We start from the raw sequence: 26,581 nt of genomic DNA, 5'->3' as shown, positions 1-26,581 counted from the left end.
GGTGATTTGGGCAAGCAGTTTCATTTCTCTAGTTACCACATCTGAAAATGGAGATTCAGACCGTGAGCCCCATGGGGGGCAGGGACGGTGACCGGCTTGATTAGCTTGTATCTACTGCAGCGCTTAGAATGGTTCTTGACACACAGTAAGCGCTTAAATACCCCGGTTCTTATTATTAATAAAGGCGGCTGGGACAGGCCAAGGGTGGTGGCCGGCCTAAAACCGATTGCTATCGATGTCTGTCTCCCCGCTTCTAGACTGTGAGCCCGCTGTTGCGTAGGGATGGCCTCTATCTGTTGTCGAATTATCCTTTCCAAGCGCTTAGTACAGTACGGTAAGCGCTCAATAAATACGACTGACCGAATGAATAAAAGCCCTGGATGGATTGCTCCAGCTGGAAGTACCGACGCTGGAATCTATCTTCTTCTTTATCAGTTCCCACCAACGCCTCATGCGTTGGGAATAATCTGCCAGAACTAGACCCTCCGCCGGGGTCAAGGGGCAAACCCGGAGCGAACAGATAAGTTACCTGCTTGGACTTCGGCTTCGGGGCGAGGGGCTTTATGACCAGAGGTTTCTCCTTGCTTGCGGTCCGAGCGGCGGCGGTCGATTTCCGGGACAGTTTGTTCATGTTGTCTAAAATGTTCGAGGACCGGATGCCATTTCCAGGAGGGGCTGCTTCTTTAGCACCGGCTGACACCTACGAGACACCCGGCAGGAAAACGGTGACCTAGAGACCGCGGGGCTTTCGCTCGACCGATCAGTCACGGGCAAGAGCGGGGCCTAGAGGAAGGGGCAGCGGCCTGGGAGTCGTCGGAAGACCTGGGTTCTGATCCCGGCTCCTCCGCGTCCCTGCTGTGTGACCTTGGCCAAGTCACTTCACTCCCCTGGGCCTCGGTTCCCTCGTCCGCAAAATGGGGATTCGATATCTGTTTTCCCTCCTGCTTAGACTGCGAGCCCCATATGGGACCTGATGATATCGATGCCTTTCTACTCGTTTGGGTGTCTCCCCTCTTCTAGACCGTGAGCCCGTCGTTGGGTAGGGATTGTCTCTCTCTGTTGCCCAATTGCACACTCCAAGCGCTTAGTACAGTGCTCTGCACACAGTAAGCGCTCAATAAATACTATTGAATGAATGATGATCTCTGTGTCTACCCCAGGAGTTAGAATACTGCCTGGCACCTAGCAAGCATTAATAAATACCACTATTATTAATATTATAATATAATTAGTATTGTTGCTATATTGTTAATGACTAATATGATGGGATTGAATAATAATATTATTAATGATGGGATTTAAGGAGCATCTACAGTGTGCACAGCTCTCTGTACTAGGTACCTGGGAGAGTACACTGAAGCAGCGTGGCTCAGTGGAAAGAGCTCGGGCTTAGGAGTCAGAGGTCATGGGTTCTAATCCCGGCTCGGCCACCTGTCAGCTGTGTGACTTTGGGCAAATCACTTCACTTCTCGGTGCCTCAGTTACCCCATCTGTAAAATGGGGCTGAAGACTGCGAGCCTCACGTGGGACAACCTGATTACCTTGTATCTACCCCAGCGCTTAGAACAGTGCTCGGCACACAGTAAGCGCTTAACAAATGCCAACATTATTATTTATTATTTATCATCTTTCTGCTCAGGGTACTAAGGGACAGAAAATCTATCACTTAGGAACCTCTTACCTTGAAGGGATTCACTCGTCCTTGGTTGCTGGATATAATCGCACCTTTCATTACGATCGGAAAGAGAGAAAAATCTCACTGAAATTTATGTGACGCGTCGCCCGTAGGATCCGATGAAATATCTTTACCCTGGAAAACTGTAAACCCACACGTGCCTATCGGGCTGCTTTAAAAATCTAAAATAATGTGGCCCAGAATTTTATGCTATGAAAAGACAGATACAGAGGAAGAGATACACTGGGGGAAGCTCGAAGTTTCTTTACCGTTTAAAAATAAAATTCCGCTAACGGCAAGGGTAACTAAGCGGTTTGCCTCACCTGATTTGACAGCCGGTGCTTCGGGTGACTCTACGCCTTTACAGAATGGATTCTGTCCTATTGAACAATTAAAATAAAAGTCCTTTAACATCTTGACATCGAAACACGTTGAACATTAAGTTCTAACAGCCACCCAAAATTAATTAAAACCCTGCAAATGCAACTTTCACCTAAGCTGACTCCCGACCACCAGAAAGCAAATGTGTGATGCGAAGGTGACAACTAAGATGGGCACTACAAAAAAAAAAGAAAGAAAATCCAACCAAATCAGAAAAAAAATCCCCAAACAGTATCAGCCTTGGTTTCTTCTCACCCCATTCCCTCACACACTTTCCCATTTCCATTTTCCATATATGCCTGGTTAGGGTGTTGATAATATGTGCTATTCATCTGAGACATGATCAATCGATGGGATTTATTGAGCTCTTACAGTGTGCAGAGCACTTTACTAAGCACTTGGGAGAGTACGTTATACAGAGTCGACAGACTCGTTCTCTGCCTGCAACAAGCTTGCAGTCTGGGGTGGAGGGATACAGATATTAATATAAATAAGTTACGATATGTACGCAAATGCTGTGGGTGGGATGAAGATCAAGTGCCCGAAGGGTACGGATCCAGGCGCGTAGGCAATGCAAAAGGGAGAGGGAGTCAGGGAAAGGACGGCTTGATCGGGGGAGGCCTCTTGGAGGAGATGTGAACCTAATACGGCTTTAGACGATTCCTGGCAAACCTGAAAACCGTGAAAGGAATTACGGCACTTCTCTGAAAACGCGGCTTACGATTCCTAGGCAATTCTGGTTTCTCTTCCACTTCTTCGACCTCCCCGGTTTCGTCACGGTCTTCTCCCTCTTCCTCTGGCCGGTGGCTTCTGGACTGGGGTAGGCGCCACTCCGTGTCCGTGCTACTGTAGCTAAAAAAACACCCGCCCCTTGTCCATCGGCTCGGCCCTCCGAAAGACACCGAGCTGATGACGATAAACTTGGGCATCGCATTAGCGTGGCTCTCCAGAAGAATACCAAACTCATGAAGCAGCCCGGGAGTCAGAAGGACCTGGGTTCTAATTCCACCTGTCTGCCGTGCGACCCCGGGGCGGTCACTTCGCTTCTCTGGGCCTCAGTTTCCTCCTCTGCAAAATGGGGATTAAGAACGTGAGCCCCATGTGGGACAGGGACTGTGTCCAACCTCATTAACTTGCATCTCCCCCAGCGCTTAGAACGGTGCTTGGCACATAGTAAGTGCTTAGCAAGTACCGTGATTCTAATTACGAAGATCCACTCGGGCACCGCATTAGCGTGGCTCCCCAGACAAAATATCATAGAGAAAATATAAAAAATATAGAGAAGCAGCGTGGCTCGGTGGAAGGAGCCCGGGCTTGGGAGTCAGAGGTCATGGGTTCGAATCCCAGATCTGCCACTTGTCAGCTGTGTGACTGTGGGCGAGTCACTTAACTTCTCTGTGCCTCAGTGACCTCATCTGTAAAATGGGGATGAAGACTGTGACCCTCACGTGGGACAACTTGATGACCCTGTATCTCCCCCAGCGCTTAGAACAGTGCTCTGCACATAGCAAGCTCTTAACAAGTACCAACATTATTCTTATTATCCAACTAATGAAGACAAACATACTTTCCAAGCGTTTAGTACAGTGCTCTGCACACAGTAAGCGCTCAATAAATACGGCCGAAGGAATGGGCATCTCGCTAGCGCTGCTCGCCAGGAACGATTCCGAAATAACGAAGGCGGACCTAGGCATCAAACTAAATAGCAAATATGATGAAGATAAACTCTGGCGTCTTCCAGAAAAATATCAACCGATGAAGATAAATTTGGGCATCTCGTTAGAGTGACCCTCCAGAAACATATCGAACCAGTGAGGATAAACTTAAGCGCCGCTTTAAAAACACACTCTTACCCGGCATTCAGCTTGCTTCGGAAATCCTCCTGCTGCTCACCCTCTCCCTCCTCCTCCTCCTCCGCTGCTGCCAATTCAGCCGCTTTCTCCACAGCCAACTCATTGAGCCTCTGGGCTAACATTAATCTCCGAGAACGAGAGGCATATTTAATGGCCAAACTCACGGCGTTTTGGGTCATCAGCCCAGCGAGTTCCACACAGCGGAATTCACGTTCCAGTTTGCACGAAAGCTGAGGAGAAAAAGAACAAGGGGCGACGGATTTATTTAGGCGGAGGAGAAATGAGGGCAAATGGCGAGGAAGCCGATCTTGACGCCTCTGGGCCTCACACTTCTGCAGTCCCCGGGGCTAGATAAATCGAACCGCTCTCCTAACGGGAAGGGTTCCGTGGAGGAAATCAATTAATTACTTAGTACTTACCGTACCCCAGCGCTTGGGAGAGTCCAATACAATGAAGCCAGGAGACACGTTCCCTGCCCACAAGGAGCGAAATGCGAAAGGAGTACGGTTTCCTTCGAATCGCAAGGTGGGGAAAGTTTCCGAATCCTTGAATCTGCTATCCTACTTATAAAGACACCCGTTTGCATGTGAATCTGGGCATTTCTGGTCAGAGAAGGAGCACGGCCTAGTGGACGGAGCTCAGGCCTGGGGAGTCAGAAGGACCAGGGTTCTAATCTCGGCTCCGCCACTTTGCTGCGTGACCTCGGGCGGGTGACTTTACTCCCCCGTCTGTAAAACGGCGATTAAGTCTGTGAGCCCCACGTCGGACAGGGACGGCGTCCAACCCCACTGGCTTGAATCCACGCCAGCGTTCAGTACGGTGCCCGGCACAGAGTAAGCGCTCAACGGATGCCGCGACTATTATTACCGGTCGCTTCGCCGTATCGGAATGAGAACCAACCCCCCAACGGAACAGCGTGTTAACAGGTCGGGCGAATCTTCCCTTCTGAGGTTGCCCTCCGGACCCGCCATCCTCGGAATTAAAACCTGACGCTCCATCCGACCCTGCGCTGCCTGGGATTTCCTTGAACGGGTATAATAGGTCAGAGGAGAAACGTAACCGGCGCGAGCTAATCTGAACAGGGCCTTCTAACACCGCCGAACCAGTGAGAACAAACATGTTTCACAACAGCTCGGGGCAGATCAGCAAATCCCCTCCTGGGTCCAGCCCGCCCTGGGCTCTGTGACAACTTTACTCCCCCCTCGCCGGGAGAGCCCGGGCCTGGGAGTCAGGAGGACCCAGGTTCCACTTAATAATAATAATAATGATGGCGTTTGTTAAGCGCTTACTATGTACCAAGCACTGTTCTAGGAGCTGGGGTAGATACAAGGCCATGGGGTTGCCCCACTTGGGGCTCACAGTCTCAATCGCCATTTTACAGATGAGGGAACCGAGGCAAAGAGAAGTGCCTTGCCCAAGGTCACACGGCAGACGAGTGGCCGAGCCGAGATTAGAACCCACGTCCCAAGCCCGGGCTCTGTCCGCTGTGTGACGTCGGGCAAGTCGCTTCGCTTGTCCGACCCCCAGTTACCTCATCGATAAAATGGGGACGAAGACTGTGAGCCCCAGGTGGGACAGGGACGGCCTCCAACCCGATTAGCTTGGACCTACCCCAGCGCTCCGTACGGCACCTGGTACACATAGTAAGCGCTTAACCGACCCTGTTAAAAAAAAGAAAGGAGGGGGGCCTTCCCGTAAAAAACCAATGGGACAGTTCAGAAGCGAAGGGGTCTCCGTTACATCTGCACGAGGCCTCCCCTGCAAACACCCACACCACCCTCGTGTCTGGGTCGTGCGTAGGACTGCCCGGCCCACGGGGACCCCGAGAAAGGCAGGAGAGGCTTTTACGGGGCCGCTACAGCCTGTGAGGCCCAGCTGAACTTTGCACGTCGAACCAGGGCAAACAAGTCGACGGATCAGCCGCCTGCCTGGGCTTTAACCGGGCTCGCTTCCACCTCCGGGAAGCGTGAACCGGTCAGGAGGCCACGGGGACCGGAATCTAATGGGCGGGAGCGGGATTCCGGGGGACTGGCCGGAGCGTGGGGGGGGGGAGTTTGCATGCTGCAACAGCGTCCGGTGAGATAGAGCAAGGGCTCCGTGGCCCCGATTAGACGGAACGGCTACCGGAAACCCGAGGGGAAGACGGCGCCTCGGTTAGGACTCTCGGCTGGCCGCGACCTTCTCAAAGGCGAACCTCACCGGCGTCTTACTTCTCGGAGGCGAACCGCCCGGGGGTGGAGGGGGAGGTTTTACTTACTGCAAACATTTTCATCAGGAGTTCTTGCTGTTCCTTCGTGGCCTGATTTTGGGCGTTTTCGTCAAACTCGTAGCCGTTTTTGGATAAGTAGTCTAGGTGGTTGCGAAACAAGACCGAACGCCAAAATTGTTCCTTAGGAGGAAAAAGAGAATTAAAAAAAACCCCATATGAATTATATCCCTTTAACACATTCCACAGCACTTACATCTGTATCTGTAATTTATATATTTAGGCATTCATTTATTTATTACGAATATCAATGTCCGTCTCCCCTCTGGACTGTGATCTCACTGTGGGCAGGGAATGTGTCTGACGGTTATACTGTATTCTCCCAGGCATTTAGTACGGTGCTTTGCACACAGTCAGCGCTCAACAAATACAACTGAACACATTTACTCTGGAATACTAATCTGAAAGCTACCCACTCTTTTCCTGAATTATCTTCTTTTATCTGCTTGGATCAGGGAAAAGAATGAGTGATCGAATTATCGATCAACCATATTTATTGAGGACTTAGACTGTGAAGAGAACACCGTGCTAAGCACTTGGGAGGGTACGCTATCACGAGGTGACAGCCACATTTCCTGCCCCCACAGTGAGTCTCCGGTCTTGAGGATTGCTATCACGATCATTTAGATTTAAATGGTTGATCGCTCTTTCCGTTTCCCACTGGTTATAGATACGGGGAAATACGGTGAGCGTGATCAGTTTATCAACACTCACTGAAGCATTCGGACCCTTCCAAGTTCTCTACGGCTCGGAGACCCCACCCGTTTCCAAATTCCATTTTCCCGCAGAGGCTGCCTAGCGGAGATGGTAGTTGGCCTGTGAGGCGATGTTTAATTTTTTGCAAAAGCAGAAAAGGCTAACCGCAAGTTGACCGTTTCCTCTTAAAAGGGTAAAAAGTGTCTACGGTAAGATGGTTCCTCTCTGGCCTTGCTGTGAGGCTTTCTGTCATCGCGCTGCATTAGCTATCGCTAAATCAATGGCATTTACTGAGCGCTGACTGTGTGCCGAGCGCTGCAGTAAACGCTCAGGAGAGTACGAGAGTTGGACGACACGTTCCCTGGTCTTCGGTTCAAGAGGGTTCGCCACCCCGATCTAAATGCTCACGTCTCAGATTGGCGTGGTTGGAATTAACATTTTACCGCGTGGAAGAACTGAAATTGAGGAGCTGGGGGAGTTTCTGATCAAATATAAGTGAACAGGAATGACGTTAAGCAGCAACACAGTAAGTTAAAAGTAAAATAAGGTTAAGATCGAAGTAGTCGGAGGCGACCTCTAGCGAATGGGCCTAAAGTGGTTAGGACCGGGGCGATATTTCTCCCTCCCCACCTGACCGCATACCTCCATTTGACCTTTCTCTGTTGCAATATGACAGTAAGGAAGGTTAAATGACAAAATCGCTACCGCAGGCCGTGGAAGTGTAGGAGGAAACCGAGATCCTTTGCAAGGAATGCACCTGTCAACAAGGGGAAAGGAGGGGGGAAAAAAAGGCCATCATCTACTAGTCAAAAGACTGGTATTCCTTAAATCTCCAACATCAAGATTTTAAAAAAAAAAAAAAAGAAAAGGAATTATTTCAAGAGATTTTACACCATCTATTCATGTTCTGTTCCCTAATCCTTTAAGTAAACAAGTTTTCATTTGCACAGGCCTGTTCTAGGTTACCTATTGACACACTTGAATGATCCGATACCCAAAGCTGTTAGAAAAAAGGGTACGATATTACGAAATCCGAAGGGGAGTTTTTTCCATTTTCAAAAACCGTTTAAAAAGAATACGGGGTTATTATTTGCAATTGAGCTTACAAATGCTCTTCTAAAACCACCAAATTTGAGGTTGGGCTTTAAAAATGTCATTCAAAATGGGTGTGCTCCGGAAGGAAATGAACAAGTAGACACAAATTTAAAAAGTTTTTCCATTCCCATTGCTTCGGACACCTGAAAACCAACCTAAAAGAGAAAATCAGCATTTTAAATAACAACTGAGGTATTTGTTAAGGACATACTACGTGCCAGGCGCTGGGGTGGATTTAAGCAAACCAGATTGGACACGGTCCCTGACCCACCTGGGGCTCAGGGTCCTCATCCCCATTTCCCAGATGAGGTGAACCGAGGCCCAGAGGAGGGAAGCGACTTGTCCGAGTTCACACAGCAGAGAGGTGGAGGAGCCGGGATTAGAACCCGGGTCCTTTCTGACTCCCAGGCCCGGGCTCTCCCCACTAGGCCCTGCTGGTTCTCTGACCACGGGTCTTAGCCGAGGAGGGTAACGCAAAAACAGCACAAAGCACCACAAACAATGCACATGGAGACAAAATGAAGGACAGGGCAGCGGGTGTGCACAGCCTGGACCGTTATTTTCCGCCAGGCTCTCACCCATGGGTGACCTTCACTGCCAGAGGCATCCTAGTCATTATTTCAGTCAGTCAGTTGTATTTATTGAAGGCTTCCTGTGGTGGGCAGGAATATGCCTGTTTATTGTTATATTGTACTCTCCCAAGCCCTCAGTATAGTGCTCTGCACACAGTAAGCGCTCAATAAATACGACAGAATGAACGAACGCTGTGCGAAAGGGACTGGGCCCAACCTGATTACCTTGTATCTACCCCATTGCTCAGAACAGTGCTTGGCACATAGGAAAAGCTTAAGAAATATATATATATATAATGGTATTTGTTAAGCGCTTACTACGTGCAGAGCACTGTTCTAAGCGCTGGGGGAGATATAAGGTAATCAGGGTGTCCCACGTAGGGCTCACGGGCTTCATCCCCGTTTTACAGACGAGGTCACCAGAGAAAGTGAAGTGACTCGCCCAAGGTCACCCAGCTGACAAGCGGCGGAGCCGGGATTAGAACCCACGACCTCTGACTCCCAAGCCCGGGCTCTTTCCACTGAGCCGCGCTGCTTCTCAATTGAAATTATACCTCAATTAAAATCAAGTAAAAATACTATCATTATTAGTTAAAGGCCCAAATCCCAGTCCCGACCCCCTGAAAATCCACCATTTTCTCGCTCGGAAATTCAACAAGCGGAAGGGCCTGATATCACTTAAAATTCCGTCAAGATCAAACCTGGAAAGAGCACCCGGAGACCGGTAATTGTTGGAAAAAGCCCTCTCTGCTTTTCAATACTGTAGATTAAATCGCCTCTAAAAATACTGCTTATTATCACCCCCTCCCCACCACAGGGTGGTGGTTGAAGGAAGACTGTTCGAGGATCTTCAAATTTTAAAATTAAAGAAAATCTGCCCGGTTGAGGGGAGAATCTCCAACAGGAAGCAGCAGAGGGATTTCTGCGTTTGAGGTAGAAAATAATTCTTCGGTCAGTGTTGTGGACTGAGTGCTTAACTGTGTGCTGAGCGCTGAAATAAGCGCTTGGGTGACTACCACGGAACGGAGTCTGTGAAGGGACACTTCAGTGTTTTGAAAGAATTGCTGGGTATTCGAGGGATCAAATTTAGGGCCAGCTAATGATTTAGCTACCGAGATACCAGGGCTAATGAAATCTGCTATAGATTCTATACCAAAGTGGATATTTTGCACTGTTGCAGTGATCGGTAAGTCCTACTATCTATTGGTTGTAATTGAGAGTCACCATAAAACATGAACTCGTTAGGAAGGGAGGTGAGAACTCAGCTAGGCCTTGTCAGAAATCCAGGCCTAGTTCGGGAAAACGTTCATTCCTTCGTATTTACTGAGCGCTTACTGCGGGCGGAGCACTCTACTGAGCACTTGGGAGAGTACGCTACAACAATCGACGGTCACATTCCCTGCCCGCGACGAGCTCAGAGTGGAGAGGGAGAGACAGACGTCGATACGAATAAATTAAGAGATATGGACGTAAGTGGTGCGGGCTGGGAGGGGGGATTCATTCATTCAGTCGTATTTACTGAGCGCTTACTGTGTGCAGAGCGCCTGGAATGTACAATTCGGCAACAGATAGAGCCCTGCCCATTGCCGGGCTCGCGGTCTAATCCACTGAAGATTGATAAAGAAAGGGAGCGAGTCAGGGTGACGCAGAAGGGAGTGGGAGGTGAGGAAGAGTGGGGCGCAGTCGGGGAAGGCCTCTTGGAGGAGATGGGCCTTCAATAAGGCTTCGAAGGAGGAGGGAGGGTCGTCGTCCGTCGGGTTTGAGGAGGGAGGGCGTTCCGGGCCAGAGGCGGGACCCGAGCGAGGGCTCGGCGCCGAGACGGGGGAGATGGAGGCCCGGCGAGAAGACTGGCACTAGAGGGGCGAAGTGTGCGGGCTGGGTTGTAGGAGGAGAGAAGCGAGGCGAGGTAGGAGAGGGCAGGGTGGTGGACGGCTTCAAAACCAACCATGAGGAGTTTGTGTTTGATGCGGAGGAGGATGGGCAGCCCCTGGAGTTTTTTGACGGGGGGGAGGTGACACGTCCTGAACATTTTTGTGGAAAAACAGGGAGCAGAGTTAAGTGCGGACCGGAGTGGGGAAGAGACGGGAGGCTGGGAGGTCAACAAAGTCATCTCTGCTTCGAAAATTCCGAGACGGGTGCCTGAGAGAAGAGTTCAGGGCAATTCTCGAGAACATCCTGCCCCCTTATTGGCGAGGAGGAAGTGACAGCGGCAGGGGAAACGGCTCTTCTGAGTCGCCCCGCACGACCGTTGAGCGCTGTGATAGCGAGATCATGCGACTTGAAATCGGATGGACCGGATGACCACAGCGATGACAGGAAGGAATTACGGTTAGAAACTCCCAAATTAAATAAAATCAAACGGCGTCAGAGGAGCGGTGTGGCCAAGTGGAAACAGTGCGGGCCGAGGAGCCAGAGGACCCGGGTTCTAATCCCGGCTCTGCTACTCGCCCGCTGTGGGACCTCGGGCAAAACACTTCACTTTTCTGGGCCTCGGTTTCCTCAAAACACAGGGATTTGATTCCTATTTTCCCTCCTACTTAGACTGTGAGCCCCACATGGGACAGGGGCTGTGTCCAACCCTGCTTGTTTCTCCCCCAGCACTTAGCCTGGCACATAGTAAGCGCTTAACAAATAATGCATTATTATTATTGCTTTGCACGCAGTAAGCGCTCAATAAATCCGACCGAATGGATGAAACAATTACCATAATAATAATAACAATAATAATATTGTGGGACAGGAATTGAATCCAGCCTGATCAGCTGGAACCTTAAGTGTCTGCCGCATAGTAAGCGCTTAACAAATATAACTATAAATACCGTAACAGAACAGTCGAGTTTAAAGTGTAAGCAAATCCTCCGCCGTTGACGTTCACGACTAAAGCTTGGGATTTCAATACCTAAGGTGGATCTGGCCCCTATTTCCACTGAAAAACCAAGCATTCGCTGGAATCCAGACCCACGACTCGAGACCCACGGAACACCTGGAATTTTACCCCGGCTCCGACGGGCATCACAAATGAAAATGAAATCCCGTGGGCCGCGGCTGAACCGGGGTGACGGGACCCCGAGGGGAGGAGTCCGCTTCCGTGGCCGCTCGGCTTCTTTTTCCTTTAAATACGTTTTTCAGCCGCAGACGATGTCCAGTTACAAACTTTATCTAATTTGCAGGCAGGGCGATGAACTGAAGTAGTTAGGAAAAAGCTTGGGCCGTTTTTCTGGAGAGGCCAGTGTATTCAAAAAAATTTTTTAAATGGCGGGCTTATTGCTTGTCTCCATCCCAGCGTTTAGTACGGTGGCCGGCACCTCGGAAGTGCTTAGCAAATACCAAAAGTCTTAATTATCATTATTTTCTACGACCCACCTCAACTGCTGGGGGTTTTCGTGAATCCCGACGACCCAATAATGATCGGACTTTCCTTTGCAGTGTTCCCGGGTGCTGCATATCGGTGCCCAGGTGTTTCCGAAGCTTCTGTTTAGCATCCTCACCGTGCCCTCGGAATCCACCGAACAAGGAGTCCCTGCCCCGCGAACGGAATGAAGTTATTTGGGAGACGGGGAGGGAGGGGAAATCACAGTAAAAATGCCTTTGGAAACACCGGAGATCGCTTAGACTTTTTTGTTCCCGCAGGGGCAGGGACTGTGCAGAGCTTTAGAACAGTATCGGATGCACGGTAAGCACTTAACGAGTACCACAGAAAAGTGAGACGTTCTTCCTGAAAATCGTGTCTAGTAGATAAGTCTGCATTTATAAATAGAAGATAAAATGGCAATTTAGCTGAACGGAGCGGAGACACTAAGAAAAAAACACTCAAAAGACACAGAGCAGATGACTTTATCCGAGAGGTTCCCTCTGGTGGAAGACTCTACTACGGAAACCACGGCTTTTTCAAAATCGATCCATTTAATTTCTGTCTAGACTCCCGGATGGGAAAAGTTCCCGGGCAATTAATACTCTCTTTGTGGCTTTTCTGAGATAGTCTGTAATTTCCATCTGAATTCCTACAAGCCCCCCCGCCACCCCCGCAACCTAGTTAACTCCTCGAGGGAAATCTTTCCAAAACACCCATCCCTCATCCTAAAATTCAAAATGCTTACCCGTTACTCTTCTGACCAGAGGAGAGTCCTCCTGAAAGTTCAAGAAAGTGTAACCTCTAATGTCTAATGTCACAGCACAGCCGCGAAAAGAAAAAGGAATCGCAAACGCAATCCACACAGAGTTCGTGCTTAAAGCAGTGACTTTCAGGTCAGGCATTTCTATCCATTAGGAAACGTTCTGGGCAAAAACATCGTTTATGGACAGTGAGAAGTGATTCACTGAAAAACTGTGGAAAACTGGAAAACTAGCCCATGAGATTTAAGATTCCCATGAGATTCTGACTCCCGGGCCTGGGAGTCGGAAGGACCTGGGTTCTAATCCCGGCTCTGCCACCTGTCTGCTGTGGGACCTGGGGCAGGTCACTTCTCTGGGCCTCAGTTACCCCGTCTGTCAAATGGGGATCAACGCTGTGAGCCCATGTGGGGCAGGGACTGAGTCCGACCTGATGAGCTCAGGCCTTCTCCTGCACTTAGACCGGTTCTGGACGCCCAATAAGCGCTTAACAGACACCATCATCATCCAAGAAAGTCTCTCTTGCCTTCTGCCGAAAAGCCAATCCACGTCAGATAGGATTTCCTCGAAAGGGGAAGAGGCTCTCCGTGCAAAATCTGCTTTTTCTTGCTTCCCAGTTCCAGGAGTTGGACTTCCAGGCACTGATCCCCATCAAAACCAGTTCCTAGGAAGGAAAGAGGGTGGCTTGGCTGCTGGGAAAATAATAATAGCCCTCACCCCTTCCCAAGCGCTTAGTACGGCGCTCTGCACACAGTAAGCGCTCAATAAATACGACCGAATCAAAGATGGCCACGCACGCTCAAACAGTTCCGTGCCTTCTGGGAACCCGCTTCGAACCGTGCTCACGTACCTCCCCCCGGAGCTTCGCGGGAAGGCTACCTCTGTGATAGACGATCAAGAGCTGCTCTCCGTGTCCCGCCATTGACACCACGGGGCCGGGAAGGCTGAAGATCTCTTTCTGGATGCCTCCGACGGTGAAAATTCGAACGAGGGAGGTGCTCGTGGCAGACGCGGCCCAGCCCTGACCCAGACAGACGGCCTGAATATCCTCGCCCTTCGGCATGTCTACTGTCCATTCTTTGCTTGAATCCCAGGAACTAAAATGCAGGCAGTGAAGCTTACTAAAATAAACACCCAACAAAAGAAAAAGACAAGAAAAAACGCTTACATCTGACATTTTAGATATCAGTTGGAGCAGAAGGTCTATCGGACCGCGTTTCAGAGATGGTTTTCTTCTGGTAGAGATGCGTAGGACAAGTCATTAGCCTACACTGATAGAGGCGAATAGCAGGAATAGATATTATTATTGTCTCTCTTGCTAATAATAATAATTGCGGCATTTAAGTGCTTACTACGTGCCGTGCGCTGGGGTAGATGCAAGCAAAATAGGTGGGACGCGGTCCCTGTCCCACGTGGGGCTCACGGTCGTCGACCCCATTTCACGGATGAGGGAACTGAGGCCCAGAGAAGTGAGGTGACTTGCCCCGAGTCACAGAGGCGGTGGAGGCGAGATTGGAACCCAGGTTTCTTCTGAGTCCAGGCCCACTAGGCCACGCTGCTCCTCTTCTAGGTAGTCCAAGCTGATTGCCCACTCTCGTAGCGGTGAGTAGTCGTCATAAATATTGGGGTCCACATGAAGAACACCCCAGTGTCAGAGATTCTAAGGGCTAAGCTAAAGGACAACCTTACAAGCCTTCTCCCCAATCAATGGTATTTATTGAGCGCTTGCTGTGTGCAGAGCTCTTTGCTAAGCACCTAGAAGATTAGCGTGTAACAGAGTTGGCAGACACAACCCCAGCCCGCAAACATCTTACAGTCTGGGGGGCAAGGGGGAGACGGAAATTAATATAAATAATGGATATGCACGTAGAGAAGCAGTGCGGCTCAGTGGAAAGAGCCCGGGCTTGGGAGTCAGAGGTCGTGGGTTCTAATCCCAGCTCCGCCACTCGCCAGCTGGGACTTTGGGCCAGTCATTTCACTTCTCTGCGCCTCCGTTCCCTCATCTGTAAAATGGGGATGACCGTGAGCCCCCCGTGGGACAACCTGATGACCTGGCATCTACCCCAGCGCTTAGAACAGCGTTTGGCACATAGTAAGCGCTTCACAAATGCCTTCATCGTTATTATTCGAGGCCATCTTATTACACGGAAAGCTTCGCGTCTACCGACTCCGTTCTTTCCCAAGCACTTAGTACAGCGCTCTGTACAGAATTTAGCAGTTAATAAATACCATTATATCACCACAATACCATCCAGCCACCTCCAGCTCTCGACCCGGCGACTTCTGACCCGTCCCCGCCTCGCCGAGGGAAGGTGGCGAGAGGGTTGTTGGGCGGGCAAGGCCCCAGAAGAGGTCATCGGCGGAGGCCCCGCGATGAGAAGCGGCCTCTCTGCGGGGCGGAGCGAAAGAGCAGCGCGGCCCAGTGGTTAGATCCCGGGCCTGGGAGTCGGGAGGACCCGCGTTCCCATCCCGTCTCCGCCGCGTGGCCGCCGTAGGACCTTGATCCAGTCACTTCACTTCTCTGGGCCTCGGTTCCCTCATCTGTAAACTGCAGAGGAAGACCGGGAGCCCCACGGGCGTCCGGTCGGATCTGCTCGTATCCGCCCCAGCGCCGACTACAGTGTCCGGCCCGTAGTAGGCACTTAACAGATACCACCGGTCTTATTATTATCATTAGCAAGGACTTGTGTACCTATTTATAATTCCACTTATTTATACTAATGAGGCGTATATATCTATAATTCTACTTACATCGAGGCTACTGATGCCTGTTTACTTGATTTGATGCCCGTCTCCCCCCCTTCTAGATTGGGAGCCCGTTGTGGGCAGGGATTGTCTCTATTTGCTGCTGAACTGTACTTTCTAAGCGCTTAGTACAGTGCTCTGCGCACTGTAAGCGCTCAATAAATACGACCGAATGAAGGAATGACTGAGCCAAGGGTCACGCAGTGAACCAGAAAGAGGGGAGCCCAGGAGCGCCAAGCGGAATTGCAGGAAATGACGGGGGGGGGGAGGTGAAAGGGGTGATCACGGAGCCTCGGATTTACCTCGCGAGTTCCTCCGTGCTCTCACACGCCAACAAAATGGCCTCGTGGGAAAGAGCGGCGAGGGTGTGGTTAAGACCGTTGGACAAATGGGTTGCGTGGTGGATGGAAGCGTCATGAAATTCCACATCTATGGCATTATCCTGCTCGTCGTTATAGCAGCGGATGATCCCGATGGAATTCCACACCTGACCAGAAAAAATAAAATTGAAGTCACGGAGAATCCCTTACTGAAGCCGGTCAAACGGAGACCGAGCTGCCCTCGGTCAGGTGGCCGAAAAACAGGGGTGCAAATGGAAATGCGGGACGAACCCAAATTTTAGGAGTCGAGCCTTGGGTGGGTTTCGACTTCCCGGAAACGACCCGAGATGCTTCAACATCTAAAGGTGCGAAAAGCTGCACGCTTGCCGGGAACGTGTCTTCCGACTCGGTTCTACCGCCCCCTCTCCGGCGCTTAGTACTTTCTTAATTCCCATTTTACAGAGGAGAGAACCGAGGCACGGAGTGGTTAAATCACTTGCCCAAGGTCACACGGCAGACGAGTGGTGGAGACAGGATTAGAACCCATGACTTTCTGACTGCGGGGCCCGGGCTCTCTCCACTACACCATGCTGCTTCTCTAATAAATCTAGCATAAACTCTTCCTGAGTCCTCTCTGCCCACAGAGGCCCAGAGACGTGAAGTGACTTGCCCAGAGTCCCACAGCTGACAAGTGGCGGAGGCGGGACTAGAACCCGCGGCCTGACTTCCAAGCCCGGCCTCTTGCCACTGAGCCACGCTGCTTCTCCACGAAGCACGAAATACGTATCGAAGCGCCTCGGAGCTAGGCTCTATCTCCTTTTTTAAAGACATTCCCTTCAAAGCCAGTGGAAACGACCTTCACATCTCCTCATCCTGATGGTGAGACGATTATCGCTCAATTAAAACCAGTAACACGGTGATGAATCCTTCACGCAGCCTGGCGACGTGGGTAGAGCCCAGGCTTGGGAGTCAGAAGGTCACGGGTTCTAATCCCGGCTCCGCCGCCCGGCGGCTGTGGGACCTCGGGCCAGTCACTTCTCCGGGCCTCAGTGACCCCGTCTGGAAAATGGGGATGGAGGCTGTGAGCCCCACGTGGGACGGGGACCGCGTCCAACCCGATTCTCTTATACCCACCCCGCTGCTTAGTACAGTGCCCGGCACACGGGAAGCGCTTAACAGATATCGTTATTATTATGAGCGGAAGCTGGCTTACCATGAAGCGGTGAGTGAGGTGGGAGGGAGTTGAGCCGGACTGGAATGGCTTTTGCCGGGGGGTCGGCAGCGGTCCGTCGTAGGATGGCCGGCGTCGCGGATCCCCTGCCCGGTCGCCGTCCTCTCCCTCCCGGTCGGGATGGAAACCGGTGCTCGGCAAAAGACCGTCTGGAGCGGAAAGCCATCAAATTAGAGACTTGCAATGGGAAGGGAAGCGGTTGCCCACGGTAGGCGCTCAATAAATACCGCTGAACCAACGTTAAGAGGTGGGTATCTCCGGGATCGAACGGATAAAGAGATGTGGACAGAACGGGCTTCTTTCTCCCTCGCTCCTCACCCCACCTCTAGTCAACAAAGCCCGAGTACTCGCCGATTAAAGCCTCAGTTCCCTCATCTGTAAAATGGGGAGTAAGACTGTGAGCCCCACGTGGGACAACCTCATTACCTATTACCTACTCCAGCCCTCAGAACAGTGCTTGGCACATAGTAAGCGCTTAATACCATAATTATTATTATCACTCTCCGTTAAAATCAGTTCTTTCCAACACTCTTGCTCCTACGCCCTTTTAAATAGTATAGTCTACAGTTGAGGGTCGTCTTATGGATTCAAATCAACGGTTTTAGGCTCCACACTCAGTTTGTCGGTGTCCTAACGGCTGTAACGATGAACCCATTCCAAAACGGGACCCGGGTTCTAATCCCGGCTCCGCCGCCTGGCAGCTCTCTGACCTCGGACGGATCGTTCCCTCTTCTCCGGGCCTCGCTTTTCTCAACTGTCAAATGGGGATTCGATCCCCGTTCTCCCTCCTCCTCAGCCCGTGAGCCCGAGGGACGGGGACTGCGCCTAACCTGACTGCCTGGTATGGGCCCTGGCGCTCAGAACAGTGGCTGGCGCATAGCAGGCGCTTAGCGAGTACGGCTAGGAACCAAACTAAAGCCGCTCATGCTGAGACGTCGGGAGCGTCCGCGTCGACGCGTACCGGCCGAGTTTTCATCGTCCTCCAGAAAGGTACTCCGATGCCGGAGGTGACTTGGAGCCGGCGTCAGGTCCGTGTCGTCTTCTTCGTCGTCGTCCATCCCCCTTTTGGGGGTGGACCGGGACCCCGCTGGGTCTTCGCTGGGGAAATCGTCCCCGTCGCCGTCCCCGTCGAAGAGATCGCTGTAATCCTTTTCCGCTGCACCGGGGGCCTGAGAAACAAGAGACGCCGAAATCGAATCCGGGCCTCGGGGCGGTGGGCAGGCCCGCGTCCGTTCGGTCGTCCCTTGAAGGTGAACGTCTCCTCACCTTAACGCTCGATTTCTTTCTCTCGGTCTCGCCGACGTCCTCCAACAGTCCCAGGTTCCCCTCGGCATCGGTGTAAGCTATCTGGCCCCGGCTAGGGTGCCAGGCCAGGCCGCTGATTGTATAGCCCTTCTCGTGTCTTATCCTGATAACGGAAGGACAGAAGGGGACTCTTAAATTAAGACACAGAAAGCCAAAAAGCAAGATGTAGTGGACGGGCTCTGATCCTGGCTCCGCCACCTGTCTGCGGGGTGACCTTGGGTAAGTCACTTCACTTCCTCTGTCGCCTCAGGTGCCTCATCTTTGAAATTCGTTCGTTCACTCCATCGTATTTATTGAGTGCTTACTGAGTGCAGGGCACTGTACTAAGCGCTTGGGAGAGGACAATTCGGCACCAGATAGGGACAATCCCTGCCCAACTCACACGGCGATTGAGACCGTGAGCCCCACACGGGGCAGGGACTGTGTCCAGTTCGATCTGCTTCTGATAGTAATAATAATAATGATAATGTTGGGATTTGTTAAGCGCTTACTATGTGCAGAGCACCGTTCTAAGCGCTGGGGTAGATACAGGGTAAGCAGGTTGTCCCACGTGAGGCTCACAGTAAATCCCCATTTTACAGATGAGGGAACTGAGGCACAGAGAAGTGAAGTGAGTTGCCCACAGTCACACAGCTGACACGTGGCAGAGCGGAATTCGAACCCATGACCTCTGACTCCCAAGCCCAGGCTCTTTCCACTGAGCCACTCTGCTTCTCTAATAATAGTAATAATAACTGCGGTAATTGTCAAGCGCTATGTGCCAAGCACTGTACTAAGCGCTGGGGTGGATAGAAGCAAATCGGGTTGGACACAGCTCCCCGTCCCACAGGGGGCTCTCGGTCTCAAACCCCATTTTACGGATGAGGGAACTGAGGCCCAGAGAAGGTCACCCAGCAGAAACGTGGCGGAGCCGGGATTAGAATCCATGGCTTTCTGACTCCCGGGCCCTAACCACTAAGCCGTGTTGCTTCTCACCCCAGTGCTTAGTACAGTGCCTGGCACATAGTAAGCGCTTGACAAATACCCCAGTTATTATTATTTTTATCTTGCCAAGAGAAAGTCGACCGAACCTTTCAAAATCTCTACGACAGAGGCGGACAAACGGGGAGGACAGAGGTGGACATTCAACGCTACCTCTCCACGCAGGCCCGGGTCTCCACGTCCCAAATGACGAGACCACCGTTAACGCTTCCTGCTGCTATAAACCTGCCGCAGGGAGACCAGGTGACCACATTCAGCGTCTGCAAAGAGGAGGCATCGCGAAAGCCAAGAGTTTTAGATGAGTTTAGAATGAACGGTCATTTCCCCCCAACATCCCAGGCCCCGGCGACCCTCTAGAACGGTCCACGGGAAGACGGAAAGGCCAGGGGGATGGAGTACGGAATTGGGTTCGAGGGCGTCGTCGATATTAAGTAATCACGGGCAGCCGTGATTAACACCGGCCAGAGAGGGTAGGGTTATTGGAATCGGGAAAACAGACCTGAAGAACTTCACTTTCTTGATCGGTTGCCTAGGCGTGTGCACGTCCACGCACACGTGTGCTTGTGTGTAGGTGAATTTCCCCTTCCACCAGACCTTACTGCCATAAGCATCGATGGCAGGAAGACTGTATGCTCACTGTGCATGTCCTCTTAATGGGGATTTGGTTTTTCCAACCTCCGGTTTCAATCGGGCAATCAGTGGATTTTTTTTTTGAGCAATTCCTGTGTGCAGAGCATTGTACTGAGCGCTTGGGAGAGTACAAAACAACAGAGTTGGTAGCCACGCTCTCTGGCCAGACGGTAAATCTGGGGGCAAGACACTGGTGTACAGCTAGATCGTCGTCGATGGCATTTACTGAGCGCTTCCTGAGTGCAGAGCACTGTTCTAAGCGCTTGGAAGAGTACAAGGGGATGGGTAGACGCGTTCCCTGCCCACGGTGAGCTTACGGTCTCGAGGGGTCTACAAACCCCTCTTGGGCAGCTACGTTTCTAAAGGGCACTGAGCATTCTCCAGACTCCGGAACGCCTACCTGAGAGATGAAGTCGTCGGAAAGATCAAATGGATTATTCCAAGTTTCTCTTCTGTACAGCTTCACGGTCTTCTCCACAGGAACCGCCAGAAACTATCGAGACAAAAAGATTCAGGTCGACTTAGGTAAGTCCGGTGTGAGGATATAAAGAGCGGTCGTTTTCACGGACTTCTTTCATTTTAATACCCGAGGGGAGGGTGAAAAAAACCCAACTAGGAAAACAGAAGTTAATTTATGTCTGTGAACAGACCGTCTTCCCATGAAAAGATAAATTACTCCAGGATGGAAAATGACAAATTATCCCAGGATGGAAAAATAATTTAGGAACCAAAATTTACTTTCTCTTTAGCAAAGATATGTACATATTGAAGCTCTTTTGGGCAAACAGAAGCGTTAATTCCTTGTTTAATTTCCTTTCTTTTCCGGATTCGGGGCTTAAAAATCTATTACGTGCCATCCCCGCTCGGCCACAGTTAAGCAGCATTTTAAGTTGTGGGCGTCAAAGGAAAGGGAAAAATTCATCCAAAGTCTTATCCTTATCAACTCCCTGATTTTAGGATTCCCAGTACAAATCGCGCTCCGACAAGAATCCCGGCTCTGCCACTTGTCAGCTGTGTGACCGTGGGCAAGTCACTTCGCTTCTCTGTGCCTCAGTGACCTCATCTGTAAAATGGGGATTAACTGTGAGCCCCACGTGGGACAACCTGATGACCCTGTATCTACCCCAGCGCTTAAAACAGTGCTCTGCACATAGTAAGCGCTTAATAAATACCAACATTATTATTATTAAGAATGTCTACCACTCTGATGACTGGAGCGAAGGACTCCATTATACTGTACTCTCCCAAGCGTTTAGTACAATGCTCCGCGCGCAGCAAGCGCTCGACACCACTGACTGATTGATTGCAGAGAAAAGAGTCCCCTTACTTTCCCGTGTTTGGGCTGCCACGCAAGTCTGCAGATGGATTTGGCATTTATCACGTCGTTACATTTCTGTAGCAGAGGCCAACTCGCGGAACATATCTGGCGAAAGGAAATAAATCACAAATCATTTTGTCTCCTGCTTGGAAATCTTATTGCTGGCCTACGAGAAGAAAGCGGGGCAAGGATCAAGCCTGAGGATCCAGCCCCCGTCCATCCGTTTTCCACTTACAGGCACGTTCTTTAAACGGCAAAAAAAAAAAAAAAAAGCAGCCCTGAGGTGGCGTAACGTCAGAGCAAAGCGGCAACTGGATTTTTTTTAAAAATCTGATTTTGTCCTAAAATTCTAGTAAATATCCTAGCACACGGGGTACACCGGAGATCGTCGTGCCTGAAAACAGCTACAAAAATGGGGGGTGCTTCTGGATAAAGCAGACTAACCATAATTTGTTTCGAACCGGATCCGACAAAACACGGGAATCACCGTGGCGGAAGACGACTGGCTGGCCAGAAAGCCCATTTCATCTTCGGCTCCCGGCAGGACCACGGGAAAATAAGGGGGATACGCCAGTGTTTTCTACGCCCGTCCCGAGGAAGGCATCACCAGTGAGCAGAGCGGCTTATTGAGGGGTTCAGTGCTCAGAGATCTCCGACCCCCCATCCGGAGACAACATCATCACTTCTATCGAACAAAACACACATTAAATACCTAGACGACATCTTCCTGACTCGTTTACTTTTTGAATGCCACAACTGAGGGTCAGGACCAACTGCCATTTCTTTAATCAGAATAAATACAGCTGTTGGATTTTATTACGTGAGTCTTCAGCCTTGGCAAATATTGACGCCGGCCTTTGGAAGGATAATTTCCCCCGCGAGCTGTAAATTACTTGAGCGTCTTTCTCTTAAACTAGATTATGAATTCCTGGAGGGCAGGGATCACATAGGCCGATTCTGCTGGCGCTCTCCCGAGGACTCAGTGCAGGGCTCTGCGCAGAGCAGGCGCTCAGTAAATACCACCGATCGTCCGAGCGCCAGATCCAGGCTCCAAATGAGAGAGACGGCGGGAGAGAATGAGGTTCAGTGGCAGAAATGTTTGGGCAGGGATTAAGGAGGAGGAATCTGGGGGGATGACGGGCAAGGAGGCTGCTGAGAAAAGTCCCCACACATCCCCTTCCCCCTCCCACCGCCCCGTCCAGACACCTACTTACCTGATCTGAAATGTTCCAGACTCGAACGGTCCCATCGCAGCTTGCCGACGCCTAAGTTGGTCAACGAAAACATTTCTGAGCGAAAATCACTGCGGCGACGGTTAAACCCAAGTCCAATCCCAAATGTCTCTCACGGAGTCAACCGACGCCAAGCGCCGTTTTGAAACGGGCCGCTCAGAGCAGAAGACTATTAAAAACGTCGCCGGTGAGAGTCTATCCGAGAGCCGCAACTGGCCGATTCCCATTGTTTACAGCGGTTGTAGTTAAAAGAAAAAGAGTCGGGTCCACAGGGGAAATTGGTGCATCGTTCGATCTCTCCTCAGGAGACGAATCTCTGAAACGCTCAGAGGATTTCACCGACCTCTGGCCTGGAACGCCCCCCCCCCTCCCCAGATAGGACAGATAATTGCTCTCTCCCACTTCAAAGCCTTATTGAAGGGACACCTCCTCCCAGAAGCCTTCCCTGACTGCGCCCTCCTCTCCTCCCACTCCCTTCTGCCCCGCTCTTCCTTGCTCCTTCATCCACCCTCCCTCCCATCCCCACAGCACGTACGTATAGATCTGTCGCCATTTATTTACGCGTCTCTGTATATACAGATTAACGTCTGCCTCCCCTTCTGCGAGCTCGCTGTGGGCAGGAATGTGTCTGCTTGTGCTCGTACTGTGTTTTGCACACAGTAAGCGCTCAATAAATACGAGTGAATGAATGAGTCAGAAGGAACTGGGTTCTAATCCCGGCTCTGCCACTGTCTGTGGCACGGCACTGTACTAAGCTCTTGGAATGTACAATTCGGCAACAGATAGAGACAATCCCTGCCCAACAACCGGCCCACGCTCCAGCCTCTAGGCCACGCTGCTTCTCCTTCGCGGGGAGATGAAGCGGAAGGTCACCGATTACCAGAAAGACGTCCTGGGGATCGAAGGCGACGCTTAAGACGGGGGCGTCGTGTCCTCGGAGTGTTTTCTGTTGGCTGCTGTCCACCACCTCCACGATTTTGACCAGGAAGTCACTGAGACCAGAAAAGACAGAGAGGGACGCTCAAAATGGGAGGGGGGGGGGGGTCAAGGGACGGCCGGGGTCCTTTCCGATCCTTTACTTCTCTGTGCCTCAGTTACCTCCTCTGTAAAATGGGGATTAAGACTGTGAGCGCGATGTAAGCCAGGGACTGCGTCCGACCCGATTACCTTGAATCTACCCCAGCGCTTAGTACGGTGCCCGGCACAGAGTAAGCGCTTAACGGATACCATCGTCATCCTTCTTCTTCTTATCCTCTGGCTTCCGGGCTCTTGCGGTACCCACAGTTGGGATGTCAGCGGAGCTGGAAGGTCAGTGTCAGTCTGGGACTTCATGCCCGAACCATTCACTCATTCGATTCAATTCGATTCTTCGAATTCACCTGAATTTAATTCATTTCGTTCAAAGAGCCAGCCTGGCTATCTGTCTCACAGTCCAAAGACCTGAAGCGCCCTCAACACCCCCTTGGATTTCCCTGTGGGCTCCTTTTTTTAAAAAATGGTATTTGTTAAGCACCTACAATGTGCCCGGCACCGTACTACGCCCTGGGCAGAAACGAGCTAATCGGGCCGCACACGGTCCCCGTCCCGCCTGGGGCTCCCAGTCTTCACCCCCATTTTCCAGATGAGAGAACTGAGGCACGGAGAAGCGACGTGACTTGCCCGTGGTCACACGGGGCAGCGGCGGAGCCGGGATTAGAACCCGGCTCCTTCTGACTCTCAGCCCCGGCTCCAGCCGCAGGGCCGTGCTGTTTCTCTCGTTCGTTAGGATCCCCGACTGCAGTTGCGTGGCAATCTCTAAGCCATAAAAATAATAATAATGTTGGTATTTGTTAAGCACTTACTACGTACCAAGCACTCTCCTAAGCACTGCGGGGGAGACAAGGCAATTAGGTTGTCCCGCGTGGGACTCCCAGTCTTCATCCCCATTTTACAGATAAGGTCACTGAGGCACAGAGAAGTGAAGTGACTCGACCAAAGTCACGCAGCAGGCAAGAGGCGGAGCCGGGATTAGAACCCACGACCCCTGACTCCCCAGCCCGGGCTCTTTCCACTGAGCCACGCCGCTTCGATCCACAGAAGACACTCGGCCGTTACTGCTGGTTGACCGTGGCCCCGAAGAAGGGCGTTTTTCATTCGTTCCATCGCATTTATTAAGCGCTTACTGCGTGCGAAGCACTGCACTTTTCCTCTGCTCCTCCTCCCTCTGCTCTACCCCCCCGCCCCACAACACTTGTGTGTATATGTACATATTATTCCATTTATTTTATTAATGCTGTGTATATATCGATAATTCCATTTATCTCTTCTGACGGTATCGACGTCTATTTGTTTTGTCGTCTGCCTCCCCCCGTTGTAGACCGTGAGCCCGTCGTCGGGTCGGGACTGTCTCTATCCGTTGCCGAATCGTACTTTCCAAGCGCTCGGTACGGTGCTCTGCCCACGGGAAGCGCTCAATAAATACGACGGAATGAACGAAGGTACTAAGCGCTTGGGAAAGCACAGCACGACAATAAACAGTGAAGTTCCCCGCCCACAGCGGGCTCTCGCGGCCTTCCTCCTCCATCGGGCCCACGTTACCTAGATCCGGCCGCGATTTTGGTTCCATCCCGATTGAAGGCGACGTGATTCGCATTTGTTGTGAACCGAGTCAAGATGCCATCTGGAACGCCTTCGGGAAACGTATGAATCTGAACGGTATTGTTAGACACTGCGGTGACCAGTTTCCCTTTCTAAAAAGACACAGGACGATTCGTTGGAAATCCACTTCGATAAATAATGGCGATAACGATGATGCTATTTGTTGAGCGCTCACTAGGTGCCGAGCACTGTTCTCAGCGCTGGGGTGATAATAATAATAAGAATAATGTTGGTATTTGTTAAGCGCTTACTATGTGCAGAGCACTGTTCTAAGCGCTGGGGTAGACACAGGGGAATCGGGTCGTCCCCCGTGGGGCTCACAGTCTTCATCCCCATTTTACAGATGAGGTAACTGAGGCCCAGAGAAGTTTAGTGACTTGCCCACAGTCGCACAGCCGACAAGTGGCAGAGCCGGGATTCGAACCCATGACTTCTGACTCCAAAGCCCGGGCTCTTTCAACTGAGCCACGCTGCTGCTCTATAATAATGATGATAACAAGGATGGTGTTTGTTAAGCGCTTACTGGGTGCCAAACAATGTTCTCAGCGCTGGGGTGATAATAACACCACTATTATTATTATTACCTAATGTTTGGTAATATTCAGAAGAATTTAGGAAGGGGTCCGGCCCCTAAAGAATCGGACCGTTTAAGAGAAAGTAGTTGCTACGTCTGAGTACCTTCAGAGCACAAGAATAAGCCTTTTCTCCCACGTTGATCGACTTCGGATCGTCATCGTCCAAACTCTCCCAAATCCTCACATCTCCGTCACTGCCACAAGTCACGATGCAACTAGAAGGAGAAAGGAAAGGACACGCGTTTAAACGACATTAATCGAATATCTGCTCCCTCAAAGGCCGGGAAAGTCCACGTTTAACATTTACCACCCACCCGGGGCACCGTCGCAAGCGTCCACCCCCTCATGACCTGTACTTCTCCGTCTCAACCATTTTAAAATTCACTTGGGCCTCCCTTGGGCCTATAAGCTAGAAAAGACGATTATAATAATAATAATAATAATGTTGGTATTTGTTAAGCGCTTACTATGTGCAGAGCACTGTTCTAAGCGCTGGGGTAAACAGAGGGGAATCAGGTTGTCCCACGTGGGGCTCACAATCTTAATCCCCATTTTACAGATGAGGGAACTGAGGCACAGAGAAGTTAAGTGACTTGCCCACAGTCACACAGCTGACTAGTGGCGGAGCTGGGATTCGAACTCATGAGCCCCGACTCCAAAGCCCATGCTCTTTCCACTGCGCCACGCTGATTATAGTTCACTGCTTCAACATCATTCTCTCCCGTTAAAAGGATTTTAATCCCAGAAAAGGATTTTACCTGCCAGAGTCATCAAAGCAGACTTCCGTGTGACCCTCCGTGTGGCCGTATCGCGTTGGCTTTTGGGTTGCAGGCATCTTTCCCTTGGCCTAAGGACAGGGTTATAATAATAATAATATTATTAATAACAATGTTGGTTGGTTATAAATGAGCCCGCGATCTATAAGAGATGTGTAGATCCACTAGAACACGACCTGCGAT

At 50.9% G+C, this 26,581-nt stretch overlaps 1 protein-coding gene across 2 annotated transcripts in view; it reads right to left on the bottom strand.

Moving 5' to 3' along the window:
• The window catches only part of WDHD1 (WD repeat and HMG-box DNA binding protein 1), a 34,932-nt gene that overhangs the window by 6,396 nt on the left and 1,955 nt on the right, over window positions 1-26,581 (bottom strand). For both annotated transcript variants that reach the window (XM_029079209.2, XM_029079210.2), the window contains exons 2-23: window positions 26,381-26,469; window positions 25,726-25,837; window positions 24,988-25,139; window positions 23,291-23,402; window positions 22,393-22,443; window positions 21,188-21,283; window positions 20,261-20,353; window positions 19,384-19,490; window positions 18,211-18,352; window positions 17,906-18,113; window positions 16,927-17,093; window positions 15,696-15,880; window positions 13,528-13,769; window positions 13,175-13,312; window positions 11,902-12,058; window positions 7,514-7,628; window positions 6,167-6,298; window positions 3,910-4,139; window positions 2,778-2,908; window positions 1,999-2,055; window positions 1,682-1,725; window positions 530-700 (exon numbers count right to left, since the gene is read on the bottom strand). In XM_029079209.2, the coding sequence (XP_028935042.1) occupies window positions 530-700; window positions 1,682-1,725; window positions 1,999-2,055; window positions 2,778-2,908; window positions 3,910-4,139; window positions 6,167-6,298; window positions 7,514-7,628; window positions 11,902-12,058; window positions 13,175-13,312; window positions 13,528-13,769; window positions 15,696-15,880; window positions 16,927-17,093; window positions 17,906-18,113; window positions 18,211-18,352; window positions 19,384-19,490; window positions 20,261-20,353; window positions 21,188-21,283; window positions 22,393-22,443; window positions 23,291-23,402; window positions 24,988-25,139; window positions 25,726-25,837; window positions 26,381-26,457 (2,919 nt within the window). In that variant the 5' untranslated portion in view covers window positions 26,458-26,469. The remainder of the gene's footprint in view (window positions 1-529; window positions 701-1,681; window positions 1,726-1,998; window positions 2,056-2,777; window positions 2,909-3,909; window positions 4,140-6,166; window positions 6,299-7,513; window positions 7,629-11,901; window positions 12,059-13,174; window positions 13,313-13,527; window positions 13,770-15,695; window positions 15,881-16,926; window positions 17,094-17,905; window positions 18,114-18,210; window positions 18,353-19,383; window positions 19,491-20,260; window positions 20,354-21,187; window positions 21,284-22,392; window positions 22,444-23,290; window positions 23,403-24,987; window positions 25,140-25,725; window positions 25,838-26,380; window positions 26,470-26,581) is intronic.

This window comes from Ornithorhynchus anatinus, chromosome 14, assembly GCF_004115215.2.
Source record: "Ornithorhynchus anatinus isolate Pmale09 chromosome 14, mOrnAna1.pri.v4, whole genome shotgun sequence".
NCBI lineage: Eukaryota > Metazoa > Chordata > Mammalia > Monotremata > Ornithorhynchidae > Ornithorhynchus > Ornithorhynchus anatinus.
This window is presented reverse-complemented; position numbering and strand designations above follow the sequence as displayed.